General features: G+C 35.0%; 2 protein-coding genes across 5 annotated transcripts in view; one reads left to right on the top strand and one right to left on the bottom strand.

The window, feature by feature from the left end:
• The window catches only part of LOC115452506 (transmembrane protein 165), a 52812-nt gene that overhangs the window by 19106 nt on the left and 10588 nt on the right, over positions 1 to 23118 (bottom strand). Inside the window, exon 1 of one of the 2 annotated variants that reach the window (XM_037441013.1) lies at positions 12990 to 13346. The exons of the other annotated variant lie outside the window; for it this stretch is intronic. Within the exon in view, the coding sequence (XP_037296910.1) occupies positions 12990 to 13121 (132 nt within the window). The 5' untranslated portion in view covers positions 13122 to 13346. Of the gene's footprint in view, positions 1 to 12989; positions 13347 to 23118 lie in introns of those variants that run through there. 2 annotated transcript variants of the gene reach the window in all.
• LOC115452807 (exosome complex component MTR3) overlaps positions 13383 to 23118 on the top strand; it is a 63909-nt gene continuing 54173 nt past the window's right edge. The window contains exon 1 of one of the 3 annotated variants that reach the window (XM_030181413.2): positions 13383 to 13535. The gene's annotated coding sequence lies outside the window, so the exon portion shown is untranslated. The remainder of the gene's footprint in view (positions 13536 to 23118) is intronic. The other 2 variants (XM_030181412.2, XM_037441011.1) reach the window with 2 other exon arrangements.

Raw genomic sequence — 23118 nt, 5'->3', positions numbered from 1 at the left:
AATACATTGATTAATTCCTCCATTGGTCAATAAATAAGGACAACCGGACACACTTTCGCGTTCAATATTAGTAAGAATTATTGTACCAATTGGCATGCATAAGGCTAATAAATTAGCATGCAATCAGAACTCAATTCTAACGTTTCTGTAATAAAATAACTTTTAATATCCCACTAGCATTTTCGACGTTCATGGATGAAGTACCATCAGATGGGACGCGTGCTTGTCTGCCTTCTACTAATAAATGCTACTATGTATAAGTCTATAAGAAAAACTTCGGTTATAGAAAACAAATTATAAAATGCTATAATATATTCAATGAATTATAATTTATCATTATAAATACTATAATATGTACTATTAACTTTTATAACAACTGTAATGTTAATATTATGGAAAAAAAATAGTTACACTTGAAATAAATCTCAGCTTTGTATACATAAGAAAAGGTACAAAGCAAAACTTATCATAACCTTTTCTAATCAATTAAAGAAAAATGAGATAAGTAGAACAAAAAACGAAACAATTAACCTACATAGCATCAATAGTGAATCTAACAATGATCATGCGAATGTCACTGCTCACGAAGCAGCAAACACTTTGAATATTCATGAGGATAACAATTGATAATAATAAAATGCACCCTAAACAGTGAGACCTCCATTACACATCCATAGTCTACTTTGAAACCAAATTAAAACCGATAGCTTCAAAACAGGTGTAGTAGAAATAGTAATTTGTGTACATTTTCGATATATTTGATTTATAGTCAATTTGATGCCGGTCTGGCCTCATGCGGCGATAGCCTAGTTGGATGTGGAACGGACTGCCAAGACGAATGTCCGCAGGTTCGAATCCCAAGGGCATATTGCATACATCTCTGACTTTTCTAAATTTATGTGTGTATTATCGCTTGCTTTAACGGTGAAGGAAAACATCGTAAACCAGCATACCTGAGAAGTTCTCTATAGAATTTTGAGGGTGTTAATATTACTTGACATTTTTCTAATTTTATATAATTCTAGTGTGTTTGACATGTAGGTAACTATATATTACAACAAACTTATATTGAATTGTAATTAAAGATTAACAAAAAACAAAAAAATTTGTACGCCATAAAGGCCAAACATGACAGATCATTTTATATATAAGTATAATACTGTACAACTTGCATGCTTTGTGTGTATACTCATGTTTAACAAATAAAGAATCTTGAATCTTGAATCTATCAATCCGCACTAGGCCAGCATGGTGGACTAAGGCCTAATCCTTCTCAGTACTAGAGAAGGCCTGTGCTCAGTAGTGGGACAGTATATAATACAGGACTATTATATTATTTTTTTTTTTTGGCCACATGAGCGTATACATGGGCTGTGAACCGATAAGTCCCGAGTTCGAATCCCAGATCGGACGACACTTTGTGGTTTGTAACACGGCTTAACACTTGAATCGAATCCTCAGAAAGAATTTACATAACCGAGGATAATGAGATGAAACCAATTCCTGTCTGCAACATGTTTGATGAAACGTCTTCCGTTGACCCTACAGTGGGTCAGGGCAGGTTGAAGATTATTTATCAAGTAGTGTCAATAGTTAAAATACTTCTTACAGTTGGTAAAATATTCTTTATCATTAACAACGTGTTTCAGTTGTAGAAGTCAACATTAATATTAATGGTGTACAGTCAGCTGCAAAAGTAGCTGAACAAATACAAAATTTCAAATGGGTTTTAAACTTTTGGTTCCGTATCAACAATCATTTTTTCTTTACTAAAATGAAATTCAAATTGTTTATTTTATATTTTCGTGAATAAAAAACTAATATTTCGATCGAAGTTAATACGTAAAAACTTATTTAATTTATTCCACTACTTGTGTTGCTGGCCGTACACAAACATTCCTCTGCAAGAAAAATGAGATTAATGTTTTAGAAACTGTGTCATGCAAATTACAAACTGGTTTTATTTAAAAGGATCACCTGGAGAAATGCACTGACATACATTCAAGAGCGTCGCCAGCCGATGGCCCAGGGGGGGCAAAGTATGGAGAATGAGAAAAGTATGAATAATAGGTAAAGTCGAGAACACATGTTCCACCCGCATTAACAATAACGTAGAGTAGAGCGTAATTGAGCTTACGGAATATTAGGAATGGAATTGGTGAATTCATTTGAGTTTTAGGACCTCTTAGGGCGGGGGGGGGGTCACACACATGCCTCTCCCTGCCCCCCCCCCCCCCCCCTTGGCGACGCCCTTGCATCCATTCTGTTTTTGATGCAAAATTAAATTTAATTTTAAATTTAATCAAGTTAATAAAATTCATATTTAATGTAAATAAAACGTAACTTTAAATTTTTAACTTTTTTTTGAAACTGGTTTGACAAAAAAGCTTAAAAAAAAATATTCTTTCAAAAAAAAAAAAAATATTCTTTTAAAAAAAATATTGTTTCAGTCAGCGTTTTCTTTATGATCGCTTCTTCTTATTAGTACTCGTGTGCAAATAAGCAATCGTACAATGTAAAATTTTCGCCTGCGCCTTGCGATAAAATTCTCTTATAAATCATAAATCAGGCTTTACATGTAACACGTGAACAATATATTAGAAAATTAACGCGCCGTTTCAAAAGTACGTTATTTTTTTATCGATTTGCATATCATATTTGTAATAAAAAGTCAAGACCATCTTGTTTCACCTCACGCATTGACAGTAAAAAACCATAGCATAAATGAATTGCATCATTTTAAAACTTTTTGCACGGACGGAGTTGTTTATTTTTAGTCTATGAAAATTATTAGGTTTTTTGCACGTCCTGTTTTTTACTCTCGTATGTTTTTGCTCATCAGTGGTGGAGAGCCATATTAAGAAATATTGCTTTTCCTTGTAAGATAATTAAGCAATCAATTAAATTACTATCAAGGTAACGCTACATGATGTTCCAGTACGACGCTTAAAAGGCAAACATATCTAAGCGACAAATATACCGAGAACGAATTATATAAATATTTTGAAACGCCAATTTTTTCTACGTCATTTGATCTAGGTTTTGTAGGTCTAGGACAATTTTAATAACACTAGACTATAACTTTATAAAATAAAAAGTTGAATTGTTATGAATTTTCATATTTAAATTTAAACTTTAAAGCACTCAAAAATTTACTGTTTGTCGCTTAGATATGATTGTCTTTATTATCAAGCGTCGTGTAGAGTAGATCTGTAATAATTTAACAAATCAAAACAGAATGTAACATTGACATGTGTGAAAAAGAAGATATTAAATCAGTACAAACAAAAAAGACTGCTAATATTTGTCATTTACGCGTTGGGTATGCAAACATCCCAATTAGAACAGTGTCAGGGCTTCAGATTGCGCCTGCTAGTGGGATATCTACCTCTTTATTATAATCTATATATACTTAGTCTGGCCATAAATACTGTTACACTTAATTATAAAAAAATATTACATTTGAATTTCGAATCTGTCATTTTTATACGATTGTTCATTGTGTTTTCTCATTTTGGCGCCAATACATTGTAAAATATTTTGCGATATTAAAATGGTGTGGGGTGATAAAGAGAACCGAATCGCTGTGATAGCATTACACAAAGTAGGTATGGAGCCAAATGCAATTTTTAAAACTCTCCATACACTTGGTATTAGTAAAATGTTTGTGTACCGGGCTATTAATAGGTACAATGAGACCTCCTCTGTTTGTGACAGAAAAAGATCTGGCCGTCCACGTAGTGTTCGTACGAAAAAGGTGGTCAAAGCAGTAAGGGAAAGAATTCGAAGAAATCCTGTCCGAAAGCAAAAGATTTTATCTCGGGAAATGAAGATAGCACCTAGAACCATGTCGCGTATTTTAAAAGATGACTTAGGACTTGCAGCCTATAAGAGACGCACTGGCCATTTCTTAACTGATAATTTAAAGAAGAATAGGGTGGTAAAATCGAAACAACTACTGAAGCGGTACGCAAAGGGAGGTCACAGAAAAATTTTGTTTACGGATGAGAAAATTTTTACAATTGAGCAACATTTTAACAAACAAAATGACCGTATTTATGCTCAAAGCTCTAAGGAAGCTTCCCAATTAGTCGACAGAGTGCAACGTGGACATTATCCGACTTCAGTGATGGTTTGGTGGGGTGTTAGCTATGAAGGAGTGACTGAGCCATATTTTTGTGAAAAAGGTATCAAAACATCGGCACAAGTGTATCAAGATACCATTCTTGAGAAGGTAGTTAAGCCCCTTAACATCACCATGTTCAATAACCAAGTATGGTCCTTCCAGCAAGACTCGGCGCCGGGTCATAAAGCTCGGTCCACGCAGTCTTGGTTGGAATCGAACGTTTCGGACTTCATCAGAGCTGAAGACTGGCCGTCGTCTAGTCCCGATCTTAATCCGCTGGATTATGATTTGTGGTCAGTTTTAGAGAGTACAGCTTGCTCTAAACGCCATGATAATTTGGAGTCCCTAAAACAATCTATACGATTGGCAGTGAAGAATTTTCCCATGGAAAGAGTGCGTGCTTCTATTGATAACTGGCCTCATCGTTTAAAGGACTGTATTGCAGCCAATGGAGACCACTTCGAATAAGCTTTTTATATTTTTAATTGTTTTATATTTATGTATTAAACTGACACACTGTAAAAGTAATAAATGTTATTTGCAGTTAACAATTTTCTTTTTTCTTTATTACAATATTTATGGCAAGACTAGGTATATCAAAATGAATCCCTATTTCCCTTGGTCACGCCATCACGCGTGAACGGCTGGACCGATTTCAATATTTTTTTTGTTGTGTTTGTTATTGTCAGGAGAAGGTTTTTATGAAAGAAAAAATTCAAAAATTGCGCGGTAAATTAGAAAATTTAAGAAAACTTAACGAAAATATCAATTTTATATAACTGTCCATTGTTTGAAATAACTGTCAGCGATTGACAGAATGCGCGCTGCAAATTCATAGTTATGATGGGACAACGTCTGTCGGGTCAGCTAGTACCTATTTAATATAACTTATCCCAACGAGCATACGCGATGATCAATTTTCCAAAGTGACACTGGAAAACACTTGAACACATAGATATTAAAATTAACATAATATCCTTATTTTCACACACTTCTTTACAGACAAACAATACTACATAATACATTTTAATATAATATTTATTTACCGACTGCGTCACAGACCAAATTTCCAAAATAACATTCACTAAATTCCACGAAACATTTCCAATTCATACATAACATAACATCACGCATTTTATCCCCGAAGGGGTATGCAGAGGCGCAACTAGGGCACCCACTTTTCGCCAAGTATGTTCCGTCCCATGATGTGATAGGGGGCGAGCCTAACGCCACAATTCAACAATTACAAATGTGCAAGTTTCTGGAAATGTTTTGATATTTCTGTGTTCTTTAGCCATAAACCGATAATCTATACTATTTGTATAAAGCTGTAGAGTTTGTTTATTTGTTTGAACGTGGTAATCTCAGGAACTACTGGTTCGAATCGAAAAATTCTTTTAGTGTTAGATACCCCTTTTATCGAGGAAGGCTATATACATCACGCTATGACCGATAGGAGCGGAGCATCGAAGAAAAATGTTGCAAAAACGGGGAAAATTTTGTTCTTTTGAGAGCTCCCAATGAATGTTCAGCGTAAACAGATAAAGTTACGCAACAATAAACTATTACAGTATAATTGTTCATCTTAAAAAGTTCTAAAAAATAAATTTTCAAACAAAGTCCTCTGCCGCATCTGTCTGCCTGTCTGAACGCAATAAACTCAAAAACTGCTCAACGGATTTCGATCAAATTTGGTATGGAGATATTTCGAGACCATGGGAAGGACATAGGCTACGTTCTATCCCGGAAAAATATACAACAGGATTGTTATCCCGAAAAACGTTTTACGTGGGCGAAACTGTGAGCAAAAGCTAGTTAGCTATTATAATAAATGTTGGTATATTGATACCCTGAATCACAAACAAAATACTCTTGCTTAACCTCGGTTATTCGCCCTTAGCAGATTAGTATGCTGGGAACGGTCGCAAGAGCGAAGACGCGAGAAAAGCTACTTCCAAATAAAACCACATTAGAAGTACCATACAAACCCCACAATGCCTTCAAGTTCAAGTAATTTCGTATCGATCGAGACTCAAATATAACACTAACGAACACGCAACCAAACAACATTCATTCACTGTATATGGCATCTGTAATGTATGTAATTTTAACCCTATTTCTAAGCGTTCGTTATGAATCCTAAAGAAATGTTGCGAAGTCAAAGATGGCCTTGTAATTTGACTAATGATAGCTTGATATATAGTCAGGCATGTTTTACCGCTTAGACCTGTTATTTATATATTTTTTTATGTTAATGGAAAATTTATATTATTGCACCTGATGGTTAGGAGTGACCATCAGATAGAGTATTGAAAGGCGAGAAATGATTTTCTCTAGAGAGGGCGAAGTTGACGGGAGCAAAACAAAAAGTTAGGAGTCATAAAGAGATATAATACATAATTGTTTTGTCGAGGATTACGGTATTACGAAATAAAACATTTCCTTACCATTGATATATAGAAAACTAGAAATCATTAGGTAACAAAGGATAGAAGTATTTTAGACTCGTTTGTAAATGCTACACGTCCTAGAAACGAAATAGGCATACTTTAAAATGGATATTACATAACTAATAGGGGCTGCCATTACTGGCGTGTACACTCGCTCGAAACATCTCAATCATTTTTTTCAACAAAATCAAATAGTGCACAGAACTTAGAATTAGCATTTTCTTTTAAGCGGTTTATACAAAAAGTTTACTCTACGTCTTTTTATTTTTTACCCATGCCATGTACAGCGATGTTCAAACAGAGCTCTTAATAAATTAAAAGGCGTAGATAACTTATATTAACGACTGTATCCCGAGGTCTGACGCCATAATCAATACGTTTTAAAGTTAAATGCTAACATTATTGGCTCAATCTATAATCAATAGAATCATAATCACAGTCGGTGGAGTCTGACATTACACAATCTTCGACATGTTATTACATGCTCCATTTTTCTCGTGCTTATCAACGTGCTATTTTGGGTATTCGATATTGTTTACAATAGACAGTCTGTAGATTAAGCAGGACGTCAAATTTCCATTAACGGTCATTCTTTAATTTTAATATTCGTCAAATATATTGTATCTTTTCAAAATGATGACGTTTCTGTTGTAGCAACTCTTACTGCTATCACTTTAGCGACATATTATTTGGTAATTCTTACAGCTTTTACTTTACAGATGACTTTACTTTTATAGGTTTCAACTGATTAATCAACAATATACGTCATCCCTAGAGACGTCATCCTAGACAATCTGTTACCAGCTTGTGAAGTTATGTCTGGTGGTACCTACTGTTCCCGAATTGACTGCCGTAAGTGCGTCATTACGACGACACTTTCAAGCGTAGGTGTATTTACGTGAGAAGAATTTTGACGAATCTAATTCGGGACTAATCTAGTTTTAAAAGAAAAAGTCTGAGTAGATTTTAGTACCTGTCTATAACGCAGAATCCTAGGCCAGACGTTTAAAAAAATGGAAAGTGTATGTTGACATTGTTATTCTTATGGCAATCAATGTAAAAAATGCAACAACACATATGAGATGGAAAAATAGTTGCATTATTATCATCCGAAAGATGTCCACTGCTGAAGACGGGCATCTCCCAAAGATTTTCAGATCGACCTATTGTAAGCCGCCCGCATCCAGCGACCTCTTTCGACTAATAATAGTTAATACAAGAAATAAAGTTTTATATCGCCGATTGTACAGAGGAGTACACGACGACCCGTAATGCTAATTCCATTCGTACGAATCGAGCACACTACGTCCTGAGCATTTAATTACGATTTACAACCTTGCTGGCCAGATTACGTTTGGTAGAGAGCTCTTGCATTAGCCAGAACATTGTGGATGACAAAGTATCAAATTTAAATTGCATTAGTTCAATTAGACTTAGATTTTGTAACAACGAGGTTTGCTTATAAAGCGTGAAATTCTTTCCACATAGTCTCATCTCTGCATCATCCAAAGGTTGAGTTTTAGAAAATTCCTCAAGCATTAAGTCCACCTGTATACATCTACTGTATAAGTTTAAATTAAAAATAATAATAATAAATTCTGGTTTATGTTCATGGGAACACAAGCAATTGACATGGGTGATACAACAGAATTTTTGCGTTTCCCGATTCAAGAAAAACACATGCGTGCGTATGTATGTATATTTATATTGGCGAAGAATTTTTGTTCTATCATGCCTCACAATCAGTCCTTCTCTCGTCACAAGACGAAAAATATCAAGTTTGAATTATTTACATCTACCTACATTTTCAAAGATGAAGAAACAAGGCCACTAACAAAAAACAAAATGTCTGACTGTCTCGGTGGCGTCGTTGTATTACGGTAGGACTGTAGTACTAGGATCTCAAGTCCAATCTTCGGGTTGAGCAAAGTGAAATTGAGTTTTTCTACTCAGTATTAGCCCGGATACTGAAATCTGCGTCCAATATGGTGATAGGCTCGCCCCCTCCATGAGACGGAATACCACGGCAGTGATTACACCAGTTCCGACTCTGCTTACCCCCTTGGATAAAAGTGCCTCCCTCCCACGCTCGTAAGCGCGAATTTTATTTAGTCCGCAAATTTATCTTGACCTTGAGACCCACGCTATTTCCGTCATACAGAAATAGGGGTAAGGCTAACACACCCTGCGTGCCGTGCCCAGACCAATAGACTTTTGTAGACAAATTACTGTTCGCAATAAAAAACGTTATTTTTGAATCACACGGTAATTCGGTTGAGTGGTAATGTGTTACGTATTACCACTGTATTGGGTTCATTGATTGGATCAGCATTAGAATATATTAAGTATAGTCACATATACTAGAAATATAAACAAATATCAACCCACTTTTGCAATAGATAAATTACCTCTAAGTTAATTATGCTTTACTGCTATTCAGTGAGACACCGTAAACTTTTCTATATCTAGTATATCTTTTAAAAATATGTCAATCGTTTTAACACACTTACAAGCGAGTAAAATACAACTGTATGGTATTTCTAATTTCGTCGACGTTACCATCTGGCTGTCGTCTATTCGTTTTCCTTGTACTGACCTTCACTAATCACCTCTTTGGTCTAGACCATATAGCCAGATTGACAGCACGATTTATACTTGCATCACGCATTGTCTTTTCAGAGATAGGCCGAGGTACAGCTCGGTCGAGATGTGGGTATGCTACACGCCAACATTGATAAAATGTCTGGTATTTTATATATTTCTAACTTTTACTCACGACTTCGCTCGCGTGAGAATTTTTCCAGGATACAAATCCCGCTATCTCAGGGTCTCAAACTATCTACATACCAAAAAATTTTCGAAATGCATTAGATAGTTTTTGAGTTTATGGCGTTCAGATAGACAGACGCGCCGGGGGACATTTTGTTTTATAATATTTAAGGCCATGCACAAGACTCCACATCCCAACGGTAATTTAATCTTAAGTATTCCTTTAGCGTGTATATCAAGTAGTTATTAACATTTCATAACATTAGATTGACTTAATAAGCAAAGCCTATCGAATCACCATAGCTAATGGAAATCGAACATAGAAAACTTCCATAATACCATGAAAATCACACTCATTCGTGCACTTAACTTACGTCAACAATATTCATAATAATCCTTGTGAGATATTTTTGACTTCATGGAGGTTGCCTTTCATTGCTTCCGACAAATCAACTTTAAAATCGGAGGCACGGCCTCCGTTTGATGCAACCCAGAATTTATTTCTATGATATGCAAGAATTAGTTTTGGTTGTATCAAGCGCGATGTCGCTTCCAATCCGGTCTAACCCATAGCCCGGTCATGTCCGTAGTAATTCCAGAGACTGGTTAAATTCGGACGGGTGGCAGTCCTTGTTGAGGTTGCATAGGTAAACACAAAGCCTCTTTACAATACTATGTGAACTGGCAGCATAATAGTATTTGAATTGTTGTATTTAGAATGATTATCAATGTACTGTTGTTACTAAACGCATTTGTGCTGTCTTATTACGGTTGTATTCTGACGAGCAATATATTAGAAATATATAAGTTGTTCTACTGAAAACCTATCCCCTTATTTATACACGTTTATTATCTATGGACGGAGTAATGCCGTGATAACAAGTCTGTTTCTCAGAGCCCAACGGCACTGAAAAATAGACATAAGGTCGTTGTGATTGGCTAATATTGAGATACAACAATATTAGCCAATCATAACGGCCCTATGTCTACGCACTGCGAAGGCTGCCATGCCGTCAGCACTGAAAAATAGACTAGTTATCACAGCTTTGCTTCGACCTTAAATAAAAAACGTCTATGAATACGGAGGCTAGTTTGCTTTCACTCTCTAACTAACTCTAACTCTCAACTCTGCGATGGCGACTCGAAGCCCAAGAGTCCTATACACAGGACACAAGCTATTCATCATTATCATCAGGCACAAAGTCCACTGCTGGACATAGGCCTCCCCCAAATATTTCCAGACGGACCTGTCGAAAGCCTGTATTCACCGTGTTCCAGCGACCTTTATCAAGTCATCTATTTATTATTTATGTTTATTTTAATTCGTTTCACAAGCTATTGCTGAATTGAATATATTTTGTAGTTCCTTATTTCCATAAATACTGATAATCTTACTATAGGTTACTGAATTCGGATTATGTATCTCAAGGTATTCAAGTTATAAATAGGCCGTAAATGTTAAACTAAATCCTTGACCGAGACCTTGAATTTGCAACTGATTCCTTCACTATAGTTAACGTTGATTTATTTATTTATTAACACATTGTTTGTAAAATTTTCCATGTGCTTATAATAATTATTTATACTAATATATAAAGCTGAAGAATTTGTTTGTTTGAACGCGCTAATCACAGAAATTACTAACCCGATTTTGTTTTTTTTTTCACTTTTAGTACTTACTTTACCCGTTAGTAGCTATAGGTTACTTTTTGTCCCGGGTAAATATTTGTCCAAGATAAACTTTTCACACGGGCCGAACCGTAGGCTCTTAGCCGTAAGCTATGTTATTTTAAAATTGTTTAACCCCTGATAAGTATTTTATTTCGCGAATATATCACACTCTTAATAAAATAATGACCTATTTCCAATTTGTTAATTTGTGGCAGTCGTCGGTAAACAAATTTTTGTATGCTACCTTTTCTTTTGAAGTTGCTATAAAATTGAGCTTATTAAAGATAGATAAATAATGAAACCTATAGTATAAAAAAAAGGGAAAAAGCTAAAAGATCGCAAACAGAAATTGGTTGTTTGGCGATTCCCGCAAATTGGCAATTTTTGTATGGGTCATTATTTTATTAAGAGTGTGATATGTAAATCGTACTAGGTGATGATATAACGTCTCGATACAATTTAATGTTTATATTGATGTCATCATAAAAAATATTATCCATAAATTATCATTACGATTATTTTCAAACGCAACAATTATTATTGTGACATAAAAAAAAATGGAAACATCCAGCCGTCTTTCTACGTATAATTTTTATACAATAATGTGGACATTAAAATTCAGTTATAAAAAGTAACATATATTTATCACCGTGTCATATTTATTTTTATTTATTTAATTTATTTTACCATAAAGTTTACAATAACATAAGCGGCGATAGCCTAGTTGGGTGTGGAACGGACTGCCAAGACGAATGTTCGCAGGTTCAAATAGCAAGAGCACACACCTCTGGCTTTTCTAAAAAATCATGTGTGTATTCTTTGTGAATTTATCGTTCGCTTTAACGGTGAAGGAAAACATCGTGAGGAAACCTGCACATCTGAGAAGTTCTCTTTAGGAATTTCGAAGGTGTGTGAAGTCTACCAATCCGCACTAGGCCAGCGTGGTGGACTAAGGCCTAATCCCTCTGAGTAGTAGAGGAGGCCCGTGCTAAGCAGTGGGCAAGTATATAATACAGGGCTGATATTATTATTACAATAACAATATGTAACAAATTTATAATCATTTACAAAGGTTATGTCTTCATTTAACAGCGATCTCTGCGCTAGGTTCTAGGCCTGTATCGCAAGGACCCATGAAAATCTACTGAAGGTTGTCACTGTGGCGACAAATAAAACAGCTATATTTAAGTAATTAAAAGGCAATAATGATAATTCTAACTATAAAGCAGAGAAAAATATTACGGCTATAGAATGAGTCATGTTAAGACTCTAAAAAGATTGATTACACACGAATCTATAATGGTGCTTTTCTTCGAAATACCCACATCTTTTTCACAATAAATACTTTACTATAGGTACCTACTTAATTATGGTTGAGTGAAGCTTGGTAACATTGTCATCGATTTTAATTTGTTACGCTCAAGTGGCAAACCATTCGAAATATAATTACAATGTCGTAAGGTGTATATTAAGTAGGTAGCATCTATAGAGCATTTTTCTTAGAAGATTTTACTCATACCCTGGCTATTTAGAACAAAACTCAAGATAAATCATTGAGATAAAACCAACCACTCAAGATAACTTACGTTCAAACAAAGGCTTTCTTTCCATTATATTGTTTAATATTACTCCCCTGTAGTAAAAGATAAGTACATATATTAGTAACAGATAGAAAAAAAAACCCTAACTTTCCTATACAATTATTTAATTATTGTATTCTGTTTAACAATAATAGCTTGATTTGTAATTAAATGGATAAATTGGTGCCCATTTAGCATTATAATTGTGGGATGCATTTATACCCCTAATTTAGCATCTCGGTTATTTGAAACTTAAAATAGCGCCAAAATAAAAAAAAAAACACACACATTTTTAAAAGAAGAATCCTAAGTCTTACGTCAACAGAGGTTTTTATAGTTCAAAACAAAATTTATAAAATGCGTTTGAAAAACAAACGAATTTGAAAAACGAACCTGCAAAACCAAATTCGACAACCATGTTCGGAAATCCGGCGCGGCCGTGGTTGTCTCTGGCATCATGGTGGTAGACATGAAGTCCATCATTGGTGTCGTTGAGGTCGCATCAAACACATCAGTGAAATTCATTTTTTACACACTATTATTTTCAACTGCGGGCACGTACGGTTGTAGACACCACGACACTGTCACATCGTTACAAATATGTTGTCGATGATAAAGATATCATTTATACATCAGATAATGAAATAAGTGGTTCATTGAACAATAGCGGGTTTAGTGAGTGAACGACCGCGCGCGTCGCCTTTCGCGCGCGAACTGTGCACGCGCCATGTTTGTTTTGTAAACTACGTAATTTCGTTGTGTGCATGTAGTTTTCTTCATAGAGGACAATACTTTAAGGAAGGAGGAACTTAGGGCCAAATTTTAGTTATTGCATTCATAGCATTGCTCTATTGAGGGAATAAACTTCCGCCAGCTGTTCCAGCAATATCAAGTTTAATGTCAATGAAAAAAAATCACCGAAAGTCAACCATGTCACAGGTAAAAATGGTGATTTTTTAATGATTTGAAGACATTCAGATTTCATCCTACATATCCGAACATCATTTTTATATGGGCGCAGTGTCGCTTTTAGAATTCAGTTTTTAGCTATGACTTCATGTGTAAAGTTTGTCAGAGTTTGGGAACTATTATATTAAGATGACACATAATTTACAAGTCATAAAAAATATACTGAAAGAAAAACGATTTCACTAAACAGAATTCCTGGCAATCATTATAATTTTACATACTGTTGGCTAAAGTAGATATTTAAAAAAAAATAGTTTTCAGGTCAGAGATATCGCTCACGGCATTCGAATTTTAAAATGTAGTTGTTCCTTTAATGCTATTGCTTATCAAACTCTTGACTTAAGACTTAGCATTTTCTTTTAACAGCTTTGGTACCGTCATCCTTTGGTTATGTTAGAAGTAAATAGAAAATAACTGCAACTAAGAGCTCGTCCAGTCTTTAGTCAATTTCAGGAATTACGAGGGACTTTCCGGTCCCATAGCGCCCCACCCAAAAGAAATATTTGTTTATCACTCAAACATTTATCTACATGCATCAAACTCAAGCTCTCAAATATACAGGTTTCCTCATTATCTATATCACTGCATAGTATAAAACAAAGTCGCTTTCTCTGTCCCTATGTGTGCTTAAATCTTTAAAACTACGCAACGGATTTTGATGCGGTTTTTTTTAATAGATAGAGTGATTCAAGAGGAAGGTTTATATGTATAATAACAACATCCATTAAATAGTCAGCATTGCGCCCGTGCGAAGACGGGGCGGGTCGCTAGTATATTATAAAACAAAGTCCCCTTTTCTGTCTGTCTGTATGTTATCGATTTTATCAAAATCTACTGAACGGATTTTTATGAAATTTGGTATAGAGATAGTTTAAAACCCTGGGAAGGTTATAGGCTACTTTTATCCCGGAAAATTCATTCACACGGCCAAGCCGCGAGCAAAAACTAGTTATAAATAAAATGTATAATACATATTAATATTGTTGTTTTCACGCAATAAACGAACATAGAATCAACGATGAAATTCTGCATTAAGATAGTTTAGTGGCGTAAGTATACGTTACTTTTAGCCTTTTAGGAATACACAGTTTTTGTGAAGCCCCGCGAGAGTTTGCACGCCGGCAAAGTATTCTATTACTTAAGAAATCAATAATAACAGAACAATTATTAGGAATGAATGAATGAGTCCCTCCTAGCCGAATTTTGGTCATGGCGGCCAATCTCATCGGAGATCAGCCAGGTACGCAGGATATATTATAGTGCACAAGTTTGTGCGCAATATTAGATATATTAGGTATTAGCTTAAAGACCATTATCCTGTAAATTTTAGGATATAACCGCACATTTCACATATTTCCGTGTCATACGTGTTTCCGTATATTTTACCTTAAAAACAAACAGAAATCTAATTTTGTATTTCCCCAGTACATGCAATATACATTTTTCAAACTGACATAATGCATCTCAGCTCACTATCTTATCTTACTAATATTATACATGCAATTAAAATGTGAAAATATTTGCATGTTTGTATGTTTGTTAGAAGTAAATACAGGAACTGAACAGATTTGGATTGAATTTAACACATAGATAAATTTTTATATCGGTAATTCGCTCCCATGGGAAATAATGCAATATATTAATCTTATTTATTTAAACTGATACGGCTGGTGTGGTTGCGTTTAGGGACTTTTGTAGCGAGAAATTATTCTCGCAGGGGAAGCAACGAGCATCACTTAGTACGTAGTAAAATCTCCAGATTTGTTAGAGAAGCAGGAAAAGTAAAGTAAACTTCTAAATAGTTTTTGGCAAACATTTTTAGATGGGCGTATTGACGTCATTTGCGTCTAAAAACAGCTCATGGCTAGAAGAGACGAATGTTGCAAAAAATATCATACTTCATATTATTCATATTCATGCCAATATTATAAACGCGAAAAATTTAAAAGCTGTTTTTTTTATTACTTTGAATGATGAGATGAGCTTGCCATTCGCCTGTTGGTAAGCGATACGACCGCCCATAAACAATAGAAATACCATCCAACATCGTGAATTACAAAACATTGTTTGGTATTCCACTGCGCCCGCCACCAACATGAGATGTTAAGTCTCATTATGTCCAGTAGTTACACTGGCTAGATTGTCCTTCGAACCGGAACAAATTAGTGACTTCATACGGTTAGTTGGCGGCAGAAATAGACATTGCGGTGGTATTAGACAGGCGGACTACTCTCACATAAAAGAGACCTACCGCCAGTGGTCAGATATTTTGTTTGTAAGAAGTAAACGCCGACAACACTGAATAGATTTGGATGAAATTTTGCAGACGAATGGATCCTTTCATGTATTAACATATAGACTATTTTTTATTCCGAAAAACACATTTTTCACGGGCGGATTCTCGAACAAAAGCTAATTATTATAAACCAATAATCTAATGACAATTTAATTGCTCGATACAGATAACTTGAACCGGTTTGATTGTAACAATCGGCGTGAATTCGCCAGTGCTTATGGTGGTAATATCATACTGTCAGCATTAATATGTATGGATTTAACAATGCATTTAGCGGCGCCATGTTCAACATCTAGTTTATAAACTACTAGTTTTACTCGCGGCCTCGCCCGCGTTAAGAAGTTTTCGGGATAATTTTTTCCGACTTACTTGATATGTATCGCTATATTATAACCAAATTACACGAAATCATTATAAATTGTAGCCTATGTATCATTCTGATGTATAACCAATATTACTGTAAAGTTTCATCCAAATCCGTTCAGTAGTTTTTTCATGAAAAAGGAACAAACATACATACATCAATCCTCACAAACTTTCGCATTTATAATATTAATAGCATTAGTAGTACTAGGTGTTGCCCGCGGCGTCACCTGCGTGAAAAGCCTTTTCCACTACAAAAATCACTACGATACCAACGCCATCTATTTAAAAAGCAAATTAAAAAGTCCTATTATTTCTATGGAAGAAAATTACCGGGATAAACAATATGAGTTAATCCAGGACACGGTCTATATGTGTGCCAGATTACATGCGAATCAGTTCAGCTGTTTCCGAATTTACATTTAACACATATTCAAACGCCCAAACACTTTCCCAAACTTTCGCAATTATGATAGTAAGAAGTAACATTGAAACCCGCTCAGTAATAGAGGCCTGTGCCCAGCAGTGGGACACTAAATTATACAGGGCTGATAATATTATTTATTATTATTATAGGTAGAAACTAAGCTGTGATTAAAAGCTACTAATTTAGCAAAGTTAAGATAACATATTGTACAAATATGATGTATAATTGTTCTTTTAATGTGTTTTAAAAAAATCGAATAGATAGCTTCTAAAAATACCGTTAGCGCGCGGTTTTGTTGGGGAAAACACCTCAAATAGGGGACCGGCCTATGCTTGATTTTGAATATGCTTGATTAATAATACGAAAAAGAAGCACTCCTGCGAAAACTGCATAACAATTAGTTAAAAAATGAGCGAGTAATTCATATTTAAAATATTGTAACGTGCAGAAGTGGGCGCGATGTGGGGATATTGCTTCATCTCTTTTTTTCGCACGCGTCGTAATTCCCGATGACGTCACATGTGGATATTTCGTCTCTTTTCTGTTTCTTGATAATTACCCCTTCCACCGAAATTCAAAAACTTATAACTTGTTGATTTTTTACCGGATTTTAATAATTCCTTCTGTGTTATAATTTATATTATGTAAATATTTGATAATAGTAAAGAAAAAAAATGAGTCCGGTACCCTATTGTACTTAAAGATATTATAGACTTTTGTATATCAACTGGTTTATACAACTGTTTGTATATTTCATAAAGAGGCATGCACTGCGAGCCACATGTATTATAATGCATAGGTTTGTGATTCCAGTTGTGTTTTCCTGTTATACCGTATAGCTAGTAATACAAGATTATTGTAGTAGGTATGAATTGCCTTAGAAACAAAACAAATAGAGAAAAAGATCTTGAAAAAGGGAATTCGTGGGAAAATTACACATTTTAGTGTCCTTTTGTATGTAGGTATTGTTTTTGTATTTTCCACAGATTTAATATACTCGTAATAAAGTTAAATGTGCGTAAGAGACGATTATTTAACAGAATTATATTAAAATTTTAACAGAATGACAATAAGACATACACTATCGAGTTGTATAAATTGAATAATGGACTCTAAAATTAAATTTAAATACTCTAAAATTAGATTTAAAACACCCAAATTATGAATCATTGTAACTTTGCATAAAAATATTATGATACCGATTTTTTTTGTCAAACACGTGTTCTGTGACGGCAGCATATAAGGCTTTTCTATTTTGGTAATTAAAAACTAGTCGTGAGGATTTAATTGAGCATAGTATTTAACGAATATAAACACTCCGATATAATATATACTACTAGACATAATGAGACATAATATCTCACGTCTCAGGATGGCGAGCGCAGAGGAATACCAAACAATACTTTATACTAAGATGTTTTTATTACATAGATACGTTGTCCGAGCTCAATACTGGCAAGACGAAAGCAAGGTAATTGCCCGACATTCACTTACTCAACCTCCAACCACTCTCGCCGCTAGTCAGCTTATTAACTTTTGTATTTTTATAAATAAAATGCCTTCCTGTGTTTTTAGACGATGTACACATTATACTCCAACTGTGAATGAAAAAAAACGTTTAATTTCATACGTTAGTAATAGGTATACACTATTTAACTTATTTTTTAACTAATAAAGGCATTTTATTCGACTGTCATCGCGACAGGGCGGTCGACGCTCGGACTCATTCGGGCTTACTCGGGCACACTCGGGCCGTATCAACGCGAGCTACTAGGGCTGTGACTATAGTAAATACTGCGCTGTTTTTATGTGCAACTTTGTTAGTATGACGCGTCTATTTGTAAAACGTCATCGACTTTATAATTCAAGATGTTAGAAGGTGTTTCTAGTGCTTATGGGCGTTTGTGTCGCTTACCATCAGGCGAACAAGCTCGTCTCGTCATTCAAGCAGCAAAAAATAAAAAAGCCTGCTTTCGCATGAAGTGTACGCGAAAGATATTTCTTTTACTTTACACATTTAGTTGAAATAAGTACTTTAAGCGAGAGTCTTGACTAATCGCAGATTCGCATGACCTTATTATATAGGACATGATTAAAGAGAAGTATTTTCCTTAAGAAATATGTAGTTGTATCAATCATAATTATTTATTTTATGAAGTATTTTATTATGATAACAATGAAAACATAACGTTATTAAAACCCGATTTGAATTATGTATTTATCTGTCGCAACTTAAAAGCTATTTTCGTTTATAAAATTTTGAACTAAGAATTATAGCCGATAACATTGACACAATTGAATCTAGATATTTTTACTAAATTTTGTCTAGAATTCCAATAAATAAGTCTACGCCGCGCTTTACCACATCACGAAACATGAGCATCAAAACAAACTTTCAATTTTAAAATACTTAAACATAACGGAAACATAAACAAAACTAAAACATGTTTTACAACCGGTATCGCTCGATACTCGTGTTGTGAAATCCTTAATGTTATTAACCAGTTGATAAGACAGGTCCTTGGATGAGATACTAATGAAAATGCAGTCAAGTTTATTGGCTAAGGAAAATTGTTAAACATATAGAAAAATATCTTAAAAGATACAAGCACTAACAAACAAAGTCATGCACACAATGTCTATGACCATTTTAGTTTAGTTAGGAAGAATCGGCGAAAGATTTTTTTCTACAAATGAAAAAGCGAGCAAGCCGCTTCTTTGACAGTAACTAGAAAGCATCAAGACAGCCAATGGCCAGTAGCGACACCGTCCAGAATTTAAATTGCAAAGACAAGGCACCACTGCATTCGTCACCTTGAATTAATCTGTACTATTATATAAGGCTGAAGAGTTTGTTTGAACGCGCTAATCTCAAGATCTACTGGTGGAAGGCAATATACCATCACGCTATAACCACTAAGATGACGAATAAAAATCATGCAACGACGCAAAGATTGCGTCGACGACGTGTCCCGAATATTCTTTCAGAACTGGAGGCTGACAATATACTGGAACAGTCACGTAGTAGTTGCCTTATAAAGCAGAAGGCGATGGGGGCAGTCCCCGAAAATAAAGCCGTCGACAACGAATAATCTAAGTCATACTGACAGGACTTAAGTACGTCTGAAGACACATAAGCTAATATCTACCCTATTTAAGATATTTAAAAAGTCGTTGCGGCTTATAGTAGAGACCACCTCGGCTAATCGGCCCAGTGAAAGCATACTTAGCTGTGAAACCAAATAAAATCTGGGTTCGCTTGATGAATTTGTAACAGCATGGAACGTGTTTTAAACTCTAATGCAACTGCGTGGACAACTATCGGTTAAGGCGATACCTCAAGGTCCATTTTCATACATTTTGTTTCGCCTTTAATCTGGGTAAATAAACAAGTATTGGTAGAATTTAAATTCACGTCTAGTTAGTGATTAGTTCTCGCAGTTGAAGAAAAATGTAAATAATTAATAATCATCGAAATTTCTGCCTTTAAAATTTCGTCATATTAAATTTTAAAGGCCGAAATATCCATGATTATTAATTATTTTTACGTTTTTCTTTCAACTGCGAGAACTAATCACTAACTAGACGTGAATTTAAATTCTTTACTTGCCAATACTTGTTTAGTTACCCAGATTAAAGCCGAAACAAAATGTATGAAAATGGACCTTGAGTTATCGCCTTAAGGCAATGAGTATTTTGTGAGCACTGAATGAATATGAATGAGCTGACTGAAGATAGGAAGGTAGGCATACTTTTAATTCAATATTTAACAGAACCATGGCAATGAGATTAGCGTTTAGTTTCTACTTTCCTCATTGACCTTAACGCTCAGTTATCGTACCTTTTGTAAAAATTATGTGTTGTGACGACTCATAGGTTTTTACTTCAGCATCTGTGTTATATATTATAGCTTTTACCTTAGCCGTTACTTATTCAATTCATAAGGTAACTGGTTATAATGCCAAAAGCAAAGATTGTAGCATACCACCTATTTACAAAAACGATGCCAATCGCTTTCTTCAACTTTTTTTTGAAGCTGACGTTTGTTAGCCTGGCACGAATCACCTTATACAAACCGGACTTTCGGGTGAGCGCTTTAGACGCTCCCAAGCCTTCCAAATTAAGAGACCATGCTGAGGGCAACCCTCTGAGGTTACAAACCTCGGCTCAGAACCGTCATTGAGAGAAGATGAAGGCATCAACGGTTAAGTTTTTTCCACCGATCGCGAAAATTTACCAATCAGAATAAAGATTTTTGACATTCTTATACATGACTTATTTTAATTTGTTTACTCTCGGGATCGGATTAAAGAAATGGGATCAATTATTAAAACGGGCCGTAATTCACTACTGAAGTTTAATCGCCTACTAGTTTTGGTGTTGCACAGTCAACATAGATAAATACACCTGTTAAGGAAAATGGTGTTTAAGCTTTACGTTTCCCAACATTATTTAGGTGATAATGAGGCAAGTTGAAGTTAATTAGTATTGATAATGCTCAATTACATAGTGATTTATTTTATCGCATGTCCATTATCAATTTCTGAGGTACTAGCATTTACTTTTACCTCCGGTCGCGTGAAGTCTTTTCTCTATATTTAGACTATCTATCCATCTATCTCAATGAATAATCTAAATCGCAAAAATGGACCAGTCAAAATATTTTTTTTTGAAATGCTTAAAAATGACGTATATGGATTAGTTTATTTTCTGGATCGGATCGGAGATTAGGATTGAGATCGTTTCAAACAATAACCATAAACAAAATTAGTGTTTAAAATCTTGTTGCTTAAAAAAAGCAAACCAAGAAAAACACTAACACCATAATCCATATTAGCCGTACACAATTGAAATACAAGTGTACAATAATTTAATTTTCATTTCATAAAATTGGTGATAGCCTAGTTGGTTGTGGAACGGACTGCGGAGACGAATGTCCGCAGGTTCAAAACCCAAGGGCACCCACCTCTCTTCTAAAATCATGGTATAATCTGTTCAGAAAGAAAACCGTCGTGGGATTTGAGGTCACTACTGTGCTTAGTTACCTCTTTTGTTTAGTTTCGATATGTTTTTATACAAAAATCCCTAAAAACAACACGCAAGATCATTTATAACAGAGCAATACGACATGATAAATGAGTTTAACATTTACCAAATGACGGGGAAGGGTTACTTTGTAAAATTCGAAAGTTAGTTCACTTTTCGGCCAAGACGGTTCTCTTTCTGAACAGACTATATTCTTTGTGAATTATCGCTTGCTTTAACTGTGTAGGAAAGAGAAGAAATAGAAGTTCTGTACAAGAATTTTGAGGGTATGTGAAGTCTATCAAACAGCACAGCGCCAGCGTGGTGAAGCGGCGGTAGGAGTCACCGACATTCGAAAGATCAATTTTACAATTTGTTTGGCCAAATTAGCTTCTGATATGTATATCTGTGATATCCGACAATGTCCTGATAACTTTCAAGTGGTTCAATATGTTTTGTAATAATTGTAATTTTAGGTATTGACGTGTACTACCACTTTGTCGATTCTATAGTTCAATAACATTTCATAATGATTTCTTATGTGTACGCAAATATTAGACACAAATGCAACTATTTTTCGGATTTTATCGCGGTTTTAATCAACCCAGTGACCACGAAGGCTGCAAAGTCTTCCAAAACGTCGAGAGAAAACTAAAACATTGCAGACTTCATATTGTAGATCCATTGACCTATCCACATATTCATACCATACCGCGCAACAGTGGCGAAGCGTCCATACAAGTTGATTCCTACCGGGTTACCTTTTGAAAATTAATTAAAAATAATAAAAGAAAAACATAATAATATAACTAGAATAAAAATAGTATATTCAAACAAGTCATCTTATATTTATTAAATTAAATCAATACTTCAATCATATCTGTCGTTCAATTCGTTAAATCGTAACTCGCGCGCAATGCTCGCGCCTTATACTGTTCGAAGTGAACCCGGCCGCGCATAGCTTCCCTCGCGATATTGTTGTCTCTTTCACACGCAGCGCGGTATCTTTGTCTTATCTTTTGGAAGTGACGTAAAAATACATGTGTGCGTGCGTGTCTGTGTACTTCAGGGTAACCCGAGAATTTGCGGCTTCATGTTGAGCTATTGGCGCGAAATATTTTTAATAATTTAGAATGTATAATTAGTGTTTGTGCGTTATTAATTCTTGTTGGACTCTTTTAGGTACCTATGTTCAAATTATATGATTATTTTGTAAATTTAGAGACTAGACATAATATGTTAAAAAGAAATTATTAAGTACTAGCTTTTGCCCGCGGCTCCGCCCGCGTTATAAAGTTTTTCAGGCTAAAGTTTTCCGTTATAAAAGTAGTAGTTTCCCGGGAGCCTTTGTTCTTCCCAGGGTCTCAAACTGTTTCCATACCAAATTTCATCTTAATACGTTGGGTAGTTTTTGAGTTTAACACGTTCAGGCAGACAGATGC

The sequence above is a fragment of the Manduca sexta genome, chromosome 4 (genome assembly GCF_014839805.1).
Source record: "Manduca sexta isolate Smith_Timp_Sample1 chromosome 4, JHU_Msex_v1.0, whole genome shotgun sequence".
NCBI lineage: Eukaryota > Metazoa > Arthropoda > Insecta > Lepidoptera > Sphingidae > Manduca > Manduca sexta.
The sequence above is the reverse complement of the archived record's forward strand: the minus strand, read 5'-3'. Positions and strand labels throughout refer to the sequence as shown.